We start from the raw sequence: 21,267 nt of genomic DNA, 5'->3' as shown, positions 1-21,267 counted from the left end.
TAACTAAAATAATATATAAAATATAATTACATTTACAAACCACATAACGTTAAATATTTATTTGTGTTTGAAGTTTACCTAATAAAGTTCAAGATCACTAATGGATTTTTTTTTTTTTTTTACCAAGTGAAACTGATTTTACTTGACAGTTTGGTGTCTGAGATACCAAGAAATGATGCACTATTTTATAGAAGTTTTGTTAACAGTGTGATTGGGACTGTAGGACATTTGTTCAGAATGGAATTAAAACACACTGAATATGAAAGTGCATTGTAAAGAAAAAAGTGTTTCAGATGTATGACTCATAATCTTTAAATAAGGGTAGCAGTTTGTGTGCTAAAATTCAATCTTAGAAGAGCAAATTCCACTAGCAGGTCTGAGGATCTACTCGTGTAGTGTAGGGCCACTCAACTGTAATCATAATTTGGATTAGATGTGAAAGTAGCTGCAGGTATTTGTGTATGTAATTCAGATTAAATAACACATATGCTTCCTTCTGCTTCTGTTTTCTTACGTACATTATTTCATATTGGATTATTGAGTTTCAAGTTTATTGCTTGGGCAAAAATTGGCTTCAGTGGTGAAGGTAGTTTAGTTTCTAAGTGAAATACAAAGCATTTTTCCCAGTGGGTTGTGGGGGCATTTTTTTGTTTCCATTTGTGAGAATATTTTGAATTCACCACAAGATTGGCTTCCAGATTCCCCGGAACAGTGTCTGGAAAGAAGTGTAAAACCTCAAATAGTTAGAAGTTGTGAAAGAAATCTGAAATTAACTTTAATGATTTTTCCGTTACTTTTTTTTTTAATCCCAGGCGATTATTTTCCTCTGCCAAATTAGTGTAGACAGATGTTGTTTTTCCCTTAGACAATATGTCAATTAATGCCAAACTGAAAGATCTAAGAGTTTCTAATACATGTATTGAATGCAATGTACAGTTTGAATTTTAGAAATTTCATGTTTACTCTGTCTTTAGTTTTGGATAGTATGAATTTTCTTTCCTTGTTTCAGGCTGGTTTGTTCATTGATAAGGGTGTTAAAACAACTAATGCTAGCATTGATGATCCCAGAGAATACCTTTGTTTGGACAACAATGCAAGGTAAAGGATATTGTCTTTTAAGTGAGTGAAAAATGACAAAGTTGTGAGATTGCTCTTACATCCATATGAGGAAAAACATTTGAAAAACAATATGATGATTTATAAATAATAATTGACCAATAAGTTCATATATATGCTTTTCCCTCATTTGCTTATTTGTTTTGGTAACAATGAGCATGATGTGGCTTAAAGGAGTTGGCTGTTTCTTCTGAGCCCTTGCTCAAGGTGGTTTTCAGCCTCTTAGAAGACATCGTTTAAAACATGCTTTACTATCATGCTTAAAGTATTTTCCAGAATTGCTGCTAGAAGTAAAGTCTTACTTCAAAATCTGCTGTTCTGATTTATGACTCAGTTTTAAATAATTCTTAGAAAAAGGCTTAGTAGAGCCAAGTAATACATCCATTTGCCTTTCCTACTACTGAATGCTTCCTGCTGTACCCTCTATGCTAGGAGATCATAACTCAGTGGTACAATTTTACTGAAGGCTATTTCCAGAGACACTACAGTCAACCACACTTTCTTTAGTTTACAAAGTGAGAAAAAACAATGGATAGTTAGTGAAAATTCCAGGTTATACTGTGCCTGATTAGTCTTGTCCTGAACTTCAAATAAAATAGCCTGGGATAGTTGTCAAATGACAATATTGGATAACTATCTGTCAACGTTTTGTTGTGACAACTAAGCATTAAGACTGAAAATATAGGTCATAGGGTTATCTTTATTTCCGATTGACCTGTGTTTAGGGTGAAGATAGCGAAGTGATAGTTGCAGATGCAAAGAGGAAAGTTTCTAATTTTTGGTCAAGAGGAACATATGAGGGGCAAAACGCCCTGGGAGAACATGTAGTGTGTTAACAGGTCATCAACAGAGGCAAGAAACTTAGTGCATGAAATGAGGTTCATGTTCCACAACAGCCAAAGAAGTAATGAGGCACTCTGTAACTACATGAGGCCACTAGTCATTGTACATGGAACCAAAGTGAAACTGGAGGGATTTCAATGTTAATTGAGGCACCTGAAACTGCCAAAAATAAGCATTCACATGTTCTTTTCTTCTTCCCCTGGTGGGAGGCAGGGCAGATCCAAATTAAAGTACAAAGCGATCGGGTAAAGGGCATGTATATCTTCACCTGCTCAAAATGCATTTTTGTAATATTTTTAATGTATTACTTTTTCTCTGGGGTCTTGGGGATAATCAAGTGAAAGCTTCCACCAGTCTTTAATCAGGCTGTTTCTTCCTGTTGTCTAAAATAGATTCCAGCCATAACTTTTACCATACAAGACCATCTTGGTAGCAATACAGAGTGTCTGGGTTGGAATAGAAAAATATCACAGGTGTGCTCAAAGAGCACTCCTCAGAGTCAGAAGAGTTTGAAAGACTTAAAGGAGCAGTTAGACAAACCTCCGGCCTTTTTTTGTTGAGTGCACGTCAGCCCTGTGTATCCTTCCAAGGGGCTGTAATTTCCTTCATCGAACTTGCACATTAATGCTGCAGTACAAGTGGGGAGGGAGTATTTGGGGAAGGCAAAAAAAAAAGGGGGGGATAAAAGGAAGTGAGATGTAGTTAATGAAACTCGGGAAGATTGAGCAAAAGTCTGAGAGAGTTACTGGGAAAGAAAAATTTTATGTTCCTGCTTCATTATACCCCAGAGACACTTTTCTAGAAATGGAGAGCTAGAGATGCACATGATTGTGGCTTCTGTCATTCCAAACATGAAGCATAGTGGATTTTGTCCATCAGATGAGCATGAGTGTTTATCTTTCAGGCTCTCTCAGCCCTACATATTACACATGTAAAACAAACAGTACTCTTATGTTGAGTATTTGGGTTTTTATCTGTCCCAGGTTTCGACCTCATCAAGATGCAGACCCCGAAAAGCCCCGAGTTGCTGCCCTGATTGACAGATTAATCTCTTTCAAAAACAATGATCATGGGGCCTGGGTCAGGGGAGGGGATATCCTCATTCAAAACTCTGGGTAGGTATCTGGAAGCAAACGGCTGCATGTTGTTAAGAAGAAGCTTTGTTTATAAAAGTGCATTACAACAGAATTATAAGAGTTGATGCTTAGCTCAAGGAACTTCTCAATATCTTGAACCGCTTTCACACCATCTCACTACTTTAAATGAAACAAGTTTAGATGTGATTAGATGAGAACCTGCCTTATGTGGCAAAAAGAAACTATGTAATAAAAAGAAGTCTAAAATTTGGTAGAGACAGTAAATTTATACTGAGGTGTCTGGTTTCCCTGAAGCTCTATCCTCCTGCTTAAAATATATAGAAAATTACTTTTTTTTTTTTTAACAGCAACATTTTTATAAGAGTTAAGTGTGTGGTGGTTCTAAATTCCATTAATAGAAGAATTCAGGCTTTCTTCAGTGTATAGCAGGATGTGCTCTTACAGTAGCTTATTGTGGGATAATCCAGAAAACATGACTGAAACTTTGAACTTCCTTCTAGGTTTGCAGACAATGGAATAGGTTTGACATTTGCTAGGTGAGTACTTCGTTAATCACTTCTGTTTTTTCTTGCCTAGAAGCTTAGAAAATATAGATCCATCTATTAAAATTAGTAAGTATTCTTTCATAAGGCTATATTTTCATTTTTGGGCCCAGTTCTATTTCCAGTGGTGCAGATGATGTTATAAAGGCTGTAAATTGACACAGCTGCCAAAGGTTGCACTTTAATTCAACCTGTGTTTGGTTTACACCACAATTTGCTGCCTTTTCACCAGAAAGATTATACTTATCCAGGTATTTTTGGTATTGTATGATTCCGTAGGCAGTTTTGATTTTCCTCCTGAACAGATGAAAGTGAGTAATGGAAAAGAAAGTGGATGAGCATTTAGACGGGGCAGAGTATCTTTCTAACAAAAAATAATTGAGTAACCTAAGTAGTAAGCCAAAATTGCTGCCATTTAGGTTATGACAAACTGGTTCTAGGATTGCAGAAGTGGGCTGCAAAAGAAAGAGTGCTGCACTACAAAGGGAGATAGAAAATCTAATGCTCAGCCTGCTGGCATTTCAAACAGCTTTGTAATACTGTTAATGATTAAATTTATTGTTATATGTATTGTAAATGAAGTCTAGACTGCTGTGCTTTCAGAGGACTGTTACAGAAGTAAAAATAGGATTATGCCTCAGTGTGTTCATCAGCTGGAGAGTCTTGGCTAAAACCTTATCTCTGATCTTGCTTTGATAGTGATGGGAGCTTCCCAAATGATGAAGGTGCCAGCCAGGAGGTATCAGAGTCGCTGTTCATAGGTGAGAGCAAGAATTACGGGTTTCCAGGTGGCCAAAATAAATATGCGGGAACTGGAGGAATAGACAACAAGGCACGTACTCTGCCTAGAAATCGGTAAGTACGTTATGAGTGAAGAAAGTAGAAATGATATAAGAAATGTTCTGTGTCAGATGTAAACACCATTCTTGCTTGAGCTGTGAGAAATTAGGGCTCTGTTGAAGGTATGCTCTCTTTTCCTTTTTAAAACTTTGTGTGCAGCTATGTCACTCTCCCTTTCTTGCTAAGTCAGTTTACACCTGATGCTACCACAGGTCACTTTTCTGTAGCAATTTAAGTTATCCTACTTCAGTGAAACCTTAGTCTTAAACAACATTTGGGCCTGGAAGAGAGAAAAACAAAACTTTCAGATAAGAGGACTTTAAGGGTCAGTTAAGGACTAGGATGTATAGTCTTCTGTGACAAATCTCAATCTGTGACCAGATTCTGGCTTGCTGTGATGCTTCTTTAACATAGTGTCAAGTCCTACCCTCGCCACAGAATAGGAAAGAAGGGTAAGGTAGGTCTAGGCTGCCCTGTCTTTTTTGCTGCTTAGCCATTTAGAGGGAAGAAGTTAATGTGGTGATGATATATGAGGTATTCAGTCTAGTTGAGTAGAATCACAGAACAGTTGAAGTTGGAAGGGACCTCTGGAGGTCCTTTTGTCCCCGACTCTAGCAGGGCCACTTAGAGCTGCCTGTCCAGGGCCATGTTCAGGTGGCTTTAGAATATCTCCAGGGATGGAGACTCCACAACAGCCCTGGGTAACCTGTGCCTAAGTACTTAGTCACACTCACAGCGAAAAAGGTTCTCCTCATGCTCAGGAGAAATCTCCTGTTTTTCTGCTTGTGCCCATTGCCTCTGGTCCTGTCACTGGGCACCACTAGAAAGAACCTGTCTTTGTCTTCTTTGCACCCTTCCTTCAGAGATTCTTGTACATTGATGAGATTCCTGCCTGAGCATTCTCTGGTCCAGGCTGAATAGTCTGATGTCTCCCAGTGTTTCCTCCTTTGGGAGATGCTCCAGTCACTTAATCGTCTTTGTGGCCTTTTGCTGGACTCTCTCCAGTAGCTCCATGTCTGTCTGGTACTGGGGACAAGCACTCTAGGTGTGGCTTCACCAGTGCTGAATAGATGGGATGGATCACCTCCTTCAATCTGCTGGCAACACTTCTCCCAGTGCAGCCCAGGATACCACTTGTCTCTGCAACAAGGGCACATTTTTGGCTTATGGCTAACTTGGTTTCCAGCAGGACCCGTAGGTCCTTTTCACTGGTGCATAGGTGCAGGACTTTGCACCTCCCCATGTTGAACTTCATGAGGTTCCCATCTGCCCACTTCTCCAGCCTGTTGAGGTCTATCTGGATGGCAGCATGACCTTCTGGTGTATCAGCTGCTCCTTGCAGTTCTGTGCCCTCTGCAAACTTGCTGAGACTATGCTCAGCCCCATCATTCAGATCACTGATGAAGGTGTTGAACAAGATTGGGCCCAGTATTGATCCCTGGGATGCACCACTAGTTACTGGCCTCTAAGTAGACTTCATGCCACCACCCTCTAGGCCCCGCCATTCAGTTAGTTTTCAATCCACCTTGCTGTCCTTTAGTCCAGCCCATGCTTAAAGAGGATCTTATGGGAGACAGTGTCAAAAGCCTTACTGAAGTTTAGGTAGACCATGTCCACTGCTCTCCCCTCAGCTACCAGGCTAGTCATTTCATCACAGAAGTTTATAAAGTTGGTCAAGCATGACTGCTCCTTGGTCAATCTATGCTGATTACTCCTCATGACTTTCTTGTCCTTCATGTGCCTTGAAATGGTTTCCAGGATTAGCTGCTCCATCACCTTCCTGGGGATCAAGCTGAGGCTTACCAGCCTGCAGTTCCCTGGGTATTCTGTCTTGAGTTCAGAAGTGACACTTGCTTTCCTCCAGTCTATGGGCACTTCTCCCAGTTGCCATGATCAATCAAAGAGCAGGTGGTATTATTCTCCTGCTGTATTTCCCATACTGGAAAGGGGCAAGTTTGTGAATGGACAGTGATAGCTCTTCTAACAGGAAAACTCAAAAGAGTGGAGGATTTTTTGACTCATTAGGTAAGTGCGGAAGCATGATTTCCTTTGCTGAGATCTGACCTGCAAGTCATTCTTTTAATGTTACTTTCTTGATTCCTTTGAGAGGAAATCTAATTATGACACAGATTCAGGCTTATCATGGGTTTTGTTACAGCATGCTATAAGTATTTGCTTGCATTAACAGGACATTTCCAATCAGAGGCTTTCAAATTTATGATGGACCTGTTCATCTTACCAAGTGCACGTTCAAAAACTTTGTGCCAACTCCAGACAGATTTACCAGTGCAGTTGGATTCTTGATGAAAAATCCATGGCAGATGACACCAAAAAACAACATTTCTCTTGTGAAGTTTGGTCCAAATGTAAGTTTATTACAAGTTTTCTTTTATTCTTGCAAATGGCTTTCTCTTCTTCTTGCTGTATTTAAAATAAACATCCAAGGGTCCTAGGTCATCTTTTCCATACATCCCTGCTATAGAGTTTCTCTCTTGGTTGGAAGTCACCCAAGGTATATCCTTTGTCTTCCGAGTACAAAGTAATACCAAAGGAGATGTAGGATGTGTTGAAATAATGATCTCTTTCACAGCTAACGGTAAAGCTGAAAGGTGGTTTTTCTAAGGTTCAGTATATCTTTAGCAATGAATTTTCAGCTGCAAATATTAACACTGTTCAGAAGCAAGAGCCAGCCTGAGGCTAATGCTAAAATCAGAATGTCTGTTTTACAAGATTCCACTGTCCTTGCCATAATGAACTTTGTCAAATTCCTGTGTTTCTGCAGGTGTGCAAGTGTTAGCCTGTGCTTCGCCTGGGGAAAAAAATAAATATTTTAATTGTTGTTGCCAGGTTTCTTTGAAAGCCTTCTTTGGAAAACCTGGTCCTTGGTTTGAAGAAGGAGATCTGGATGGTGACAAGAACTCAATATTCCATGATCTAGATGGCTCAGTGACTGACTACAAGGATACCTATGTGGGCAGAATGGATAACTACTTGATTCAACACCCCAAATGCATTAATATTACAGAATGGAGTGGCGTGGTTTGCAGTGGGACCTATGCACAGGCTAGTACTCTTGTAGCTTTCTGTTTGGGGCAAATCTAGAATATGAACAACTTGTGGGGCCAAGGGGAATGTAAGAGCTACAAGATTATGTATCTTTTCATTTTAAAATTCTTCGACTTTTTAAAATACTTTTATGCATACTACACTTTTCAGCCAGTTGTGTATATTGTGTTCCCTTCAGCACACAAACTGTGATTACAGTATTAGATGCTGCAAGGTAAAACCAAATGTGTATACATGCCAGGAGTTCTATGTTGCAGGCCTATCTGCTAAATCATTTTTGCCTTGGAGGTGTTTTCTTCCACTGGAGTTCTGTTGTTCTTTTTTTCACAGAGTGAGTTTTAAGAGGTGCTTTTTTTTTTTTTTTTAATGGAGATGTTAAATACCACCTTCTGACTACAAATGTCACATGTTTGATTCCCATTCTGGTTCCTGTTCTATAGGAGTTTGACCAAGTACCATAGCTGATTCTATATATTTTAATTTTTTTTCCCCTCCCTCCCCTTTTTTCTGTCTGTAAAAGGGACAAAATCTACAGTAGTTTTTCAAGTAGGGCTCTTCCTCAGGAGGTATTTGTGTATTGTGTAACTTAGAACATCAAATTGCAGGGTTTTGGCTAATAATGTACTGGTTATTCTTCACTATTTCATTTCCTTTTGTACAGTGTCCAAATATTTCTCTTTTTTTCATCCTTCTTAATATCATATAGGTTTATGTCCAAACGTGGAATGGACAGAATCTTTCCATGACTATTGTACGAGATGAGTATCCAGCCAATCCCATGGTTCTTCGAGGTATTAATCAGAGAGCTGTCTTTCAACAATATCAGCCAGTAGTGATGCTCCAAAAGGGCTACACAATACATTGGAATGGAAAAGCTCCAAACGTCACCTATCTTTATCTAATTAACTTCAACAAGTATGTTTACTTTCTTTCATGTCACTGATCTGTAAGGCAATAGTGAAGTACTGTCCTCCAGAATTAGCATGTATGAGAGTTTGCAACCATCAGTAAGACTGGATCTTGGGTTGTGGGGTTTTTTTTGTTTTGGTTTGGGTTTTTTTTTTCATAAATACAAATACTAAAATATGAACAGCAAGAGGTGAAGCAATAGACCTGCACCTAAAGTTAAACTTCTGTCAAATGCAGTGTCTTTAAGAAAAATCCTTTGGAGAAGAAAATGTGCAAATAGTGAAGCTGAGCAGAATTGGAGTTGAATAGTTTAGCATACTTGATTTGGTTGTCAGATAAACTCATTAAATATATAAAATATAAAATCAAATCTCTCCTGGGAGTATTAAAGTTACTATAACATTTAATGAAACACTTTGTGTAGAGGCGGGAAGAAAGACAGAATCACAGAATCATTAAGGTTGGAAAAAACCTTCAAGATCATCAAGTCCAACTGTTAACCCAACACCACCATGCCCTCTAAACCATGTCCTGGAGTGCCACATCCACATGTTTTTTGAACACTTCCAGGGATGGTGACTCCACCACCTCCCTGGACAGCCTGTTCCAATGCTTGACCACTCTCTCGGTGAAGAAATTTTTCCTAATATCCAATCTAAACCTCCCCTGGTGCAACTTGAGGCCATTTCCTCTCATCCTATTGCTAGTTACTTGGGAGAAGAGACCAACACCCACCTCACCACAATCCCCTTTCAGTAGTTGTAGAGAGTGATAAGGTCTCCCCTTAGCCTCCTCTTCTCCAGACAAAACAACCCCAGTTCCCTCAGCCGCTCCCCATAACACTTGTGCTCCAGCCCCCTCACCAGTTTCATTGCCCTTCTCTGGACACGCTCCAGCAACTCAATGTCTGTCCTGTAGTGCGGGGCCCAAAACTGAACACAGTATTCAAGGTGAGGCCTCACCAGTGCCGAGTACAGGTGTACAATCACTTCCCTACTCCTGCTGGCCACACTATTTCTGACACAGGTCAGGACACTGTTGGCCTTGTTGACCACCTGGGCACACTGCTGGCTCATATTCAGCCAGCTGTCAACTAGCACCCCCAGGTTCTTTTCCGCCAGGCAGCTCTCCAGGCACTCCTCCCCAAGCCACCTTATTTATGGTACTATAATTTCACTTATTTATGGTAATATAATACCACTCCTCCCCAAGACCTTCTGGTTGAGGGTTTGGGAGCTTTTTGCGTTCCTGTTACTTGTTTTTTTGAGTGCTCTGTTTGCTGTGTACTGTCATCTAATCTGTTCCTACAGTGAGTCATGCTTTTTATTTTGTTTTCAGGAATGACTGGATTCGTGTTGGTCTTTGTTATCAACCAAATACAGATTTTGTTATAGTATTGGAAACCTTTCAAAGGCGGTCATCTGCTCTGTCAAGCAAGGTAGAGCGCTACATGCCTGTATCTTCAATGATGGAGCTCGAAAAGAATCGATCAGACAAGAAATTTTACTTTGACAACAGTACTGGGTAACTCCTTGTAACTTGACCCTATTGGAAGATGATATTTAACCTTAAAATGTCTAGTTAGGTAGTGTTAAAAGCAACTGTTATGACAGTTATTATGACACCTGCATAGGAGGAATGCTGTTCTGAAGGACCCCAAAGCCTATCTGAAAGAATACTTTATGTGACTTCAAATCTCCAAAATACAGTGATTGTCACTGAAGTACTTTTCTAAGAGCGCCATGGTTGCCACAGATATTTCCTACCCCATGCCTAGGGAAAATGTGGTATCTGGTGTGTTGCAGAGCAGTGTCTTTCAGGAAGTAACTTTCTTAAGTCTTCAAAGAAAATTTGTGCTGCCTTGCTAAACTGAAAATTCTAGAAATTTCCAAGAAGCTTTATGTTGCAAAAACATTTTAAGAATGTATTTCTAAAAAATCCTAATCCTTTTTCAGACTTCTTGAAAGTACTTAAAATTCCTAGTCTCTCTTTCAAAAGTACTTCTGACAGAGGCCACTGAGATCCTTCTGAGAGGTTTAAGATATGGTCAACACTGAGTAAAATCGTTGCTTGTGTGTTTTGCAAATGTTGCTATTTAATTTGTCCTCTTACTTATTTTGTTCCCTTATCTGCTACTGTGTCTGTAGTAAATATGCAGATGAATGTAGCTTTTGAAAAGACATTTATGTTTCTTTTGTCTAAGAGCTACAGCGATAACAGTCTAATATATAATGGAAGAATTATCAGTCGCTGTGTACTGTGAACATTAATGACCACTACTCCCTAAATTACATTTCCAGGCATTTGCAACACTGCAGTTACATTGTCCAGTGCTGATGGGCGAAACTGAATATCCAAACAGTTATTGTTGGGTATCTGCAAAGATCTGTGATCAAAGAAAACATTTATGCTCTGTAGGGTTTTTTTTGTTTCCTGCAAGCCACTGATTTGAGGAGTGACTGTTGTTTTCAAAGCATATGCATTCATAATGATGTCTCCTTTAATTGTTGGGAATTTCAGCAGCAACTTCCTAACTCTACTAAACTGTAAATATTTTGAAAAAGTTTGAACAATGATGCAGAAGTGAATTCTATAGTCTCTCTGCTTCTGAAAATTATGAAATATAGCTGTTAAGGTTTAACAGATATACCTATCTTTCCAGCAATTGATGTAGATTCTTTCTCCCCCTCTTGTGTAGATTACTGTTTTTATTTCTTCAAGCCAAATATAATAGGGATGGTCACAGTTATTGCTCATCTCAGGGATGTGAAAGGATCAAGATTGTGACCAAAGATTCAGCAAAAGGGATCAGTAACTGCATGGCAAAAGCTTACCCAAAGTACTACCAAGGACCTACCGTCATAAAGCGGATGCCAGTAAAAACTACTGTACCATGTACAAAATGCGGCACAACTCAGGTAAAATAAACCAAGCAAAAACTTTCATGAACTGTGTAGTTGGTGTTGCTGTCTACTCGCTTTAAGGCAGAATTTCAGTCTTTCAGCACAGAATACTGCACCTACCAGTTTGTGATGGCCACGTTGTTAATCCGTGCGCTGGAAGGCGGGGAGTCCCTTGTAGTACAAAGGTTTCCATTTCTGTTCTTTAAAAAATACTGCTTCACCTCTCACTCTGAGTGCTACGGAGAAGGGACATAAGTAGATCTGATGTCTTGTACTACAGTATTGTCTGTACTTCACGTAGGATAGCTTTGCTGCTGAGGTCTATATGCTATTGGCCAACCTTCTTTCTTGTTTTTTGGATCTTTGCTTATCATCATGAACATGAAATTTCATTATCCATTTTAGCTATACAAGCTGAGAAAAATACTGAAAGTAAGAAATAAAATATCATGACGTACAGTGTAACCTATTTTTTAGTATTGCTAGTACCATAAATAAAGCCACTGCCAAATGGATGCATTTGCTTTGGAGCATGGGTGGTCTGTTGTAAATTGTCTGGCATGAAAGCGTTGAATGCACATGGATATGTGTACTTAACATGTTACGTTTGATATCCAGATGGTATTCACCAGCGATCCTCACAAAAACTACCTCCTTGTGCAGATTAATTCATCTGGTAAAAAAGAGTTAAGCAGAGGTCAGCAAGCATTTATTTCTGTAAGTATTCTTTGTGATTTTCTTCTGACTATCTTTCTTTTTAGCAATTTGTTTTACAGCAGTTGTACAGCTCTACGTAATGCTGACCTCACTTTTCTTGACCTGAATGAAAAGTATTGGTTTGTAGTTTAAAAACCAAACAGTCAAAAAGCTGATCTTTTAACCTCATAAAATGAGACTCCAAAGCTCCATTTTGTATTTGAATCCTTTCCTGCTGGAAAGAAAATTTCTCCAGTAAAGGAGAGTTTAAAATCTTCAGATTCATATTGAAGTCTGGATGGATAAACATTTACTGATGGCTGCTTTGTGGAGGGAGTGGTGCAGGGAACACAAAAAAACCAAAACCAAACAACTTGTTAGTTAAATCCATGTTGTTGAAATATTTAACAGATTGGTGAGTTAATGGGATGACTCATTCGAGCCATTAAGGTTTCATAAACTCCCTTCAAAATGGCAGTTACTAAAGAATCCATAGAGATTTCTGTACCTGTTCTGATGTGGTCCTGAAAAGCCTAGTGACCTGATACCGTATAAAAAGTAGTTTACTTAGATTTTTCTATATGGATGATGAAGGGAACTTGCATGTGATGCTGAAATAGTGTTTGCAGTCATCCTCACACCACAAAGCTTAAAGTCTGTATGCGGCTTACATTCAGCAATGTCAGTGCATTAGCTTGGTTGAAATAGTAAAACTCTTGAGTTCTTTAGACAAATGGCACGAGAGCAGCGTTAAACTTAGCAGCTGCAAACTTCTACAGGAACACATTTGTTGTATCCAAAACAGTAAGAGCACTCTGTAGGAAGAAACTGGGCTGCTGTGGAGACAGATTAACTATGCTATTGCTAAGAAGTCCAGGTGGTTCAGTATCAGAATTTTAGCTTCCTGAAGCAGGAGCAATGACTGAGGCAGGTGGTAAGTCACCTGAAGTGTATGATTTCCCTGTAGAAGCCAGGGACTGAAGGCCCTCAAAGCAATTTCAGAAGTCCCACTGAAAGCCCCCCCCTCAAGGGAAGGCATGAAGAGATGCTAGGGAGCAGCACGTATGTGTAAGGAAATCGGTACACCGCTGTGTCTAAATTAGATGAAGATTTAACACTGAGTGCAGTAGAATCACTGTTGAATTCATGTTGACTTCAAGAAAAACAGACAAAGCTCTTTTCTGCTTTTCATCTTCCATTCAGGTCAACGACACTATGTTTTCCTTCAAGGATGATGGTATACTTATTGTTGTAGTTGATGCCTGCATTGGCACTGTGTTGGGAAACAAATTATTTTCTGGAGTAGACATTAAGCGTGTAGATGGATATTTAAAATCTGGAATTCCACAAAGGTATGTGTGATGACCATTTATTTCCAGTATGTCCTGTAAGCTGTAGCTCTGTTTTCTAATAAGGATTTAAATAATGATGTCTGTATACTGAAAATGAGCAAAATATGTAAGTTGAGGGGAAAGGAGAAACATAGGAGCATTTTAACAGATAACCTAGCCTTATTTGAGAAAACAAAGGAATTCTAATTTTGAACACTTACAGCTTTCCAGTGTTGCCTGTCTTTTATCTCAAGAAGAATTTTTTTTAACTAGACATCATGTAATAACACTTATTTGCTTAAAACAAGAATAATTTTTTTTTTAATGAGGTCACTTAAGGACCCTGGCAAGAACTATGTGACAAAATATCATACTGTTCTCTCCCTATCTAGGGAGAAAATTGATTACCATTAAAGAAAGATAAAAAATTAGGGTCAGAAAAATCAGCATTCTAATATTCTTATTTTGGATCAATATCTAAACTTTATTTTTTAATATAAAATATTAACTATATTTAAATAACACTCTCCAATGATTTTGAAGTTAAATTTAAGAGTCAGGTAAAGAAAAAAAAAAATCTAGTTGGGTGTTTTTCTAGGTACTGCTTTCAGAGAGGGTTGATTATTTCCATGTCATGAAACAACATGGCATGAGCACTTTTAAGCAAGTGGATTATGAGGCCAGCTAACTGTAAAAGCATGTAACAGAATATTAAGAAAACTTTGTGTTTATGACAGCTGCTGTCTCTGCACTGTTTCTGCTGCAGGTCTATTGTTCTACTTGGCACAAGAGGTGATGTAGCAATCCCTAATAATTTATCAGAAGCCTTAGTGTCCCTGGGGACGGCCAAACCACCTTATCTTCAGAGCAACGGTTGGTGGAAATTTTGTGCATTTCTTTGACACTGCCTGGGTCTGTGTGTTTATGTTGGCACGGTGGGTTTCTCACGGCGTGTGTGAGGAGGATGCAGCTGGCGGAGGATGGTTGCCAGTTTGCACTGCTGTGGGCTGCTGCATTTCAGCCCTTGTTGGGCGGTGTGAGGTGGGCCCTTGAGCAAGATGGGGCAGAACACCCTTCCTCTTGCCCTGAAGGGCATTGTGTGAAGCTTGTTGCAAGCAGAGAGGTGACTAGTGGTTCTTTGTGTCTGTGGATTACAGAAAAAGAGCCCTAGGCTTTTTTTCCCAAAGCCTGTATTTTGTGCCCCACCCAGTGAACCTATTTTTAAACAATCTCCTCTGCCAGGCTTGTATTTCCTGTTCTAAAAAAATTTGAAGGTAGAGATGAGAAGTTGTTGGTATTTTGAGGGATGATCACTTCGTAGGCCACATGGGGTAGCTCTCATCTGTTCAGGGCCCTGTCTCAAGTTCTGGCTGAGAAAGCAGGTTTTATAACTGTCTCGATAGCTGTGTTTTCAAATTAAGATTTCAGAGTGTTTAATACTGAATATTGAAACGGGAAATTGCAAATCAGTATTTCCTTGCGAGGTGCATGTAAAGCTGAGAGTGGATTAATGTCCTGAATAATATGGGGCAGGGCGGGGAGAATTTCAGAGGAGTGTGCCGTTCCCTTCCCAACTGGTCCTGTGTTGTTCTTGGACGGGCTTGGCTGGTTGGGTAACACTGAGCTGTTTTTTTGTCACAGGAAGCCTGGCCTTTCTGGGCTTCAGAGGAAACTTTAAGCCATCCTGGATTAAGCTGTTTACTGGTCCTGCTGGGCATGGGCTTGTTCAGACAGAAAAGTATATCCCTTTACAACTGGAAGAGTATGGCTGCGCCAGAGCAATCAAAAGCCGACGGAAAGACCTCGAGCTTCTGAAGAAGGCTACACGATCTCATTAAAGACTAAGATGTAGATAAAAGCTGGGGAAAAAAATGTGAACTAACTTATTTTTTAATTTATGGCATTTTAAACTATATTGTTATCCAAGTAAACCATGTTATTGTTTGACATGTTTGCCAACATTGACTGCTTGAATGCCAATCTGTGCACCTTCTAGTTGTACAAAATATTAAAGAATTTATTAGTATTTGTATAAACAGGTTCCAGAGATTTTTCAGATGTTTGTATTTACTGTAAACAAGTTCCTTCTGTTTAATACTCCTTTTTGTAAGTGGGTGTTCATAAAAGCCTTAAATTTTTGATAACACGTGTTGGAGTGCATTTTGGATTACTTGAACATTTAACATTAAAGTCTCCATAAACAGCTTGAATTGGTTATAATAACTTATGCATTCCCCTCAGTTGTTGAGGTGTTTTCCTGACGGTTTATTTAGCAGTAAGCTCAGTTACATTCTCAGTCTTACTTTCCAAGGTGTTAAAACCCAATTTTCCTTATGCATGCAGCTGACTAAAGGGCTTTTAACTGCAGTAAAATTTCTGCTTTGCTGTATGAAAGATGGAAAGGGGGGATTCAAAGACCCAACCTGCAGCTGGGTGGGGATTGTGTACAGTACAACAGAGTTTAAAAAGGCTGTGTGTACCAGTATGGCATACAGAGCAGCAAATGACTACCATTCTTTGGGGTCATTGTTTACCATTCACCCCTAAATATACAGGTATCTGTAAGAATTACTTCAGTAATTAAGGCTGCAGTCTTGGGTACAGCTTGATTTCAGCTTTTTCTTTTAAAGCTTTTAGCCAGAAGGGCAAAGCTGAGATATTGTTATTCTCAAGCCTCTACTCTTGCAGTGATTTTTTTTTTTTTTTTTTTTTTTAAGGCTATCCCAGCTCTAACTTTCAAGTGAATGGAAAGTGCACTCAGTTCATTCAGGCATGTTATATCTTTTCCCTTAACTTTGATTCTTTTAATATACTCATATTGCTAATTCCTATTTATTTTTATATTAGGTCCGTTTGATTTCTTTTGGTTTTGTTGCAATTATTTGAACTTTCTGCACATAGTGTGAAAACCATTTAGAAGAACTGGGGCACAGCTGCCCTTTTTCAGGATCCTAGTCTTTGAAATTAAATTTCAGGGACTGTGAAGATGCATTTCATAATAGGGAACAATAGGTGCTGTAGAGCTAAAATGTAACCATAGTTGTAATAAAACTGACATAGTTCCTTCTTGTATGTGTTCTCATTCATTCTAGCTGGTATAACGTATCTATCATTCAGAGATGCTTTGTGCTTTGAATTCAAAATGGAGTGGTTGTTGGAAATGAACTATATGCCTGTCTTCTCCAAAGAAGTTGAAAAACTGTGGGGATTTTTTTGTGCTTTAAAGGAGAGGAGGCACAGTAGCAGACCTATTCTTCTGCTCAACTAAAATATGCTACCTCAGTGCTACGATTAAACTGCCTGGTCTAGTGTAGTTTCCGAAGTGAGAGGGGAGGGGAAAGGAGCACCACACAAGAGGTGGAGTTAACAAATAGATGACTGATGTTATTTTTATTGTAAAACCAAGCCAAATGGATGATTGTGTATTTTGCAGTTGTTGATGCACAGTTCTGTTATAATGTTTTTTGTTTTGTTTTGTTTTTTTTAAATTGTTTTGTTAGGGGGAGATGTGGTAAATCTTTAAGACTAGCTATAATGTTTGGTGTTACTAATGCAGGGCAATGTGATTTAAATGCTCTGAGTGCAGTAGTGATAGTATTTGGGGATTAAAATGATGTTAAGACTTCCACTGTTCTGTGGGTCATGCTCAGCAGAGAAATACCAATGAGGTAGTGACCTTCAGGCTTGTGAAGTTGGCCATTATTTATGAGATTCTGCTGTTCTAAGCCATCTTGTAAAAATTGTACTTGGAATCGTCAAGGATATTCTGATGTAAGGCTTACTGATGGACAATTGGACCTGAAGTTGAAGTGTTGTCTTCTGTGTAAATTTAAAGACGTGATAAATAGCATAAATAAAGTTTTACATCTGTCAAGGCAATAAAATCTTGGGTCTCTTCTGTTCTTGTATCAAGTGATTTTTGTCATGTGTGTTGTGTGAATACTATGAACTATTTTATTTCAAACACCAATAGACGTGTGAGGTTTAATGGAGAGTATCCTGCTCTTCATTCAGAGACAATTTGGGAATACTGGGAAAGGAGCCACTAACGGCGACTGAAGCTATGGGCCTGTCTCCAGAGTCTCTCATCTTAAAGTCTGTCTGAGCTGTTAGCTGAGTGTAGAGGCATTTCAGCTTGGCAGCGGGCAGTGCATTATTCTTACCTGCTCGGGGGCATCTTATCCACGTCTATAACTACCTGCTGGGCGCGTAAAGAAGTTGGAGCCTGGCTATTCTCAATGGTCCCCAGTGGCACAGGACTAGAGGCAGTGGGCACACCTTGCAACGCAGGCAATTCCACACAGACAGAAGAAAAACTTTTACAGAGCAGGGGCTCGAGCACTGGAACTGATTGCCAGAGAGGCTGTGGAGTTTTCATCTGTGGAAGAGCAGCTGTAGCTGCATGTAGTGTCCTGGGCCATCTCCAGAGGTGGCTTCCAGCCCGGGTGCCACTCTGGTTGTGTGCAGTTAAAATTAGCAATGTACCTCGCCCCTCTTTTCCAACTGCACCAGCCACCGCAGCCTGCAAGGGCTGAGCCATGCACTTTTTACCTCATGCCTGAAATTTGGTGAGGTCTGAAAAATGAGGCATCACTGCCCCAAACCCAGTCCAAAGGGCATTGTAATTGCCTCTTCATGGTCAGGCTTTGTATACAAATAGATTGTTTTCCATTCCTTACTCAAATGGCATCATTCTGCAGTAAATAAAAAAACTTGCTGGGAAAGCAAGGAAGAAAGGAAGGTGAAGTTAGAGCTTTTTAAGGCGTATCTGGGCTCATGTCCTTGCTCCACAGGGGTTTTTTGCATTTTATTTTGTAATTGTTACAAAGTTTTAAAAACAACAACAAAAAAACCCAACATAAAGAATAAGTAAACTGCTTGGACCCAATGTCTGATTAAGTACACTATCAATAAGGCACTCTCTCTGGCCAATGGCACCACTGAAAATCCACTATAGGAGGGGCTGGAGACCCATCTGTAAAGAGCCAGGATGATGGCAAGGGCATGCTTTAGGAAAAGATAGACTTCATTCTGCATATTGTGGGAATGCAGTGACAGCTGAGGTCCCAGATAACTTCTGACCCAGGACATGAAAATAAGTTCTCCTGTTTGGAGCAAGTCCTGTGATTTTCCGCCACTTCCCCTCAACTCCTTTTCACATTATGTAGGAAGGATGTACATCTGAGGACAGTCACGCAGCTCTGACTGAAAAGCCCAGTCCACCGGGTTTGATGATAACTGTATGATGCAATGGTCAGTGAAGGACAAAAGGGTATGTCACAGCTATATTTGTTCAAGATGATCCTGGTGTAATCCTAGTGTCCAAACATCTATAAAGTGCAAAGAAAAGCAGTACCTTCTGAACTTCAAAATTGCGTTTATGTGAGCTTTTCTCAGTAATTACTTTTCTATCTCTTTCTGGTCATACTTGTTCTAGTGCTTTTGGAAGATTTCTGTCTTTTCCTAGAGTTCAGAAGCATGTTTTTTCTTTTCTAATGCTTTCTTTTTCCCGTGTCTTGTGCGAGTTAAAATTCTAAAATAACACTCTGCATTTAAGTATATAAGGCCACCTTTGACTTGAGAGAATTTATGGGCTTTTTAATTATATGGCCTGGGAGAACTGCAATTTTGCATATTAAATTATATTAACAATTGTAACTTGCTAAGAAAAAAAAAATGTTTGTTTGGCCATTGACTTGCATGACTGGGAATGATGGGACTGGCAAGTCACAGAAGTCCACTTCTCATTTTTTATGTGATGAAACTCTGAAAAATAAATAGTTTTGGACACAATAGGAACAATTTTGGGAGAGAGCAATCTGGAGATCTCCTGAGATCAGCCTAGTCTTTTCTGATATGTCATTTTGTGCCTGGTCTTGTGTCCTTTCTTTAAACCATACTGAAAATACTCGGAGAGACTTGATCTTTTCTTGGAAGGTTTGTGGTTGTTGTATTTGGTGTACTAGTTGAGAAGTTGGCTTGGTCAGGCCATACAGAAAATTCAAAGTAATCAGTCTGTATAAACGTTGTCCTTAAAGGCCAACTTTTTCACTTTTCTGATTCCTATTGTATTTAAAAGTACAAAGCAGACTTAATTGCTATGCCTGGGAAGAAAATTCTTTGTTTCATCTTTGTCCAAGTTGAATGGGGTGACAGCTGAATATCCTGATTTATAATTTTTTTCTGAGGAAATGTTCTTAGACCATGCAATGGCCTGTCTATATATAATTTATTCTAAACAGAACATAAAAACAAAGTGATATTTCAGGGTTATTTTTGTGTGTGTGTAAGTTTATAAGTAATAATGCTGTACTAGAACTGCTATAAATATCTGGAAATACAGCTATCTCTTTCCTGTGCAACACTGGCAGTGACAGTTTCAACAGGTACACTATGATCAGTTCAGGGTGTGTTTTGTGTAATTGGTAGCTTTTAGGAGTGGATCTCAGATGATGATGTCATCTTCCTAATATCTGTGATGTTCTTCAGCAGAGGATGGTTTGCTCCATCTGCAGGGTGTGAACTATGATCTAAGAGTGTTCTTCCATCTCTGGTGCAAATGACTGGTGCATATTCTCAGTAATAGCAGACAACAACACAGTTATCTGTGGTCTCATACTGTTTCTAGTTCTGAGAAATGCTTATAATGAGCATAACTCAGTAGTATATATTGCACTTTTCTGCTTTTTAGTAGTTTTTCAAATAGTGTAATATAAATGTCAATATGGCAGCATGTTCTGGGTTAAATTTTTCTTTTAAATTAAAGTTAAATAAATTAAGTTCACATTAATAAGGATATGCCTAGCAGTTACTGATTATACAAGTAGTAAACCAGGGTCTTAAGTGAACTGCAGTTTCTAGATTTATATGTTTAATATGTTAGTGTGTAAATAACTGTACTAATATATTTCCCAAAACAGATCCTAAAATTATAAAAATATTTTTGTGTGCAAACAGTTCCCCTCTTTACCTGTGAAAGATTGGTGTTCAGGCTCTATGCAAGAGTAAATGACATTGCAAATTGCCAGGAATCTATACTTAAGTTGTTAAGGAAGGTTGTAGCTGAAGTGCCCCAGGACACGAAGTCTCGACACAGAGCTTAAGAGAGAAGCAAATGCTCTGTTAGGAGCACAGTGTGATGTAAGTTTGAGTCAAAGTCATGTTTTCCCTTTCACAGGTGGATATACATACACTAAAACCAATATCTGAAGCCACATCTATAGTTAACCAAATTCTGATCAAGCACTTAAAAGACTCACACACTCTGTGTCTTGACTGTAAATGTTAATAGTTCTCAGAAATGTTATGCAAAAGTAATAAAGATGAACAAAGACATTCCATTTGCTAGAAAATACCTGCGATGTGAAAGTATAAAGTGAGATGACATTTCTCAGTAGGGAGAGACACAACAATATACAGGCAAATCCTTGATCTCTAAAGACAGTCATTACCCTTGACATCTTTGTAATTTTTTAAAGTTGTCATCCCATGAATGCTCAACCTGTGAATAATCAGCTACATGAACTTAATGTCAACAGGAACAAGTATTTGAACAAAAGTGTGTTTTTTTGTTCACGAGAATTGTTGCAGAAGTACTTTGGCAATTTGTACCGAAAGAGAGTGTTTAATTCTGCTTTTCTTTTTGTATTTTGTTAACTCTGCTTTAACTTCTACTTCTCGCAGACCAAGTACTGGATCTGTAAAGCTCCTTCTTATACAATTAATGAATCCAACTACATGCAGAGGAGACATCAGTAAGAGAAAAATAACACAACAAAACTCTTACCCAATGTAACAGTGGGTAGGGAGGAGCGTGGTTTTTGTGTGTGTTCACTGACTCTTTTGCAGATTTGTTTGCGCCTTCCCTAGCATTGATACATTTGCAATAGTATGGCTTATTTTTCATGTGAGACAGATAAGTTGC

The 21,267-nt window shown here is 39.0% G+C and overlaps 1 protein-coding gene across 1 annotated transcript; it reads left to right on the top strand.

The window, feature by feature from the left end:
• The first annotated feature begins 974 nt into the window (after nucleotides 1-974).
• LOC104627921 (transmembrane protein 2-like) lies at nucleotides 975-15,181 on the top strand. The gene is made up of 13 exons (XM_010296329.1): nucleotides 975-1,098; nucleotides 2,943-3,074; nucleotides 3,557-3,592; nucleotides 4,298-4,453; nucleotides 6,627-6,804; nucleotides 7,286-7,501; nucleotides 8,211-8,419; nucleotides 9,752-9,937; nucleotides 11,112-11,331; nucleotides 11,935-12,033; nucleotides 13,216-13,364; nucleotides 14,110-14,216; nucleotides 14,985-15,181. The coding sequence occupies exons 1-13, from the start codon at nucleotides 986-988 to the stop codon at nucleotides 15,179-15,181; spliced, it is 1,998 nt and encodes a 665-aa protein (XP_010294631.1). The 5' UTR covers nucleotides 975-985.
• Nucleotides 15,182-21,267: the final 6,086 nt, after the last annotated feature.

Source organism: Phaethon lepturus, unplaced genomic scaffold, assembly GCF_000687285.1.
Source record: "Phaethon lepturus isolate BGI_N335 unplaced genomic scaffold, ASM68728v1 scaffold19591, whole genome shotgun sequence".
Lineage (NCBI taxonomy): Eukaryota > Metazoa > Chordata > Aves > Phaethontiformes > Phaethontidae > Phaethon > Phaethon lepturus.
Note: the sequence above shows the minus strand (reverse complement) of the source record. Positions and strands in the feature narration are given on the sequence as shown.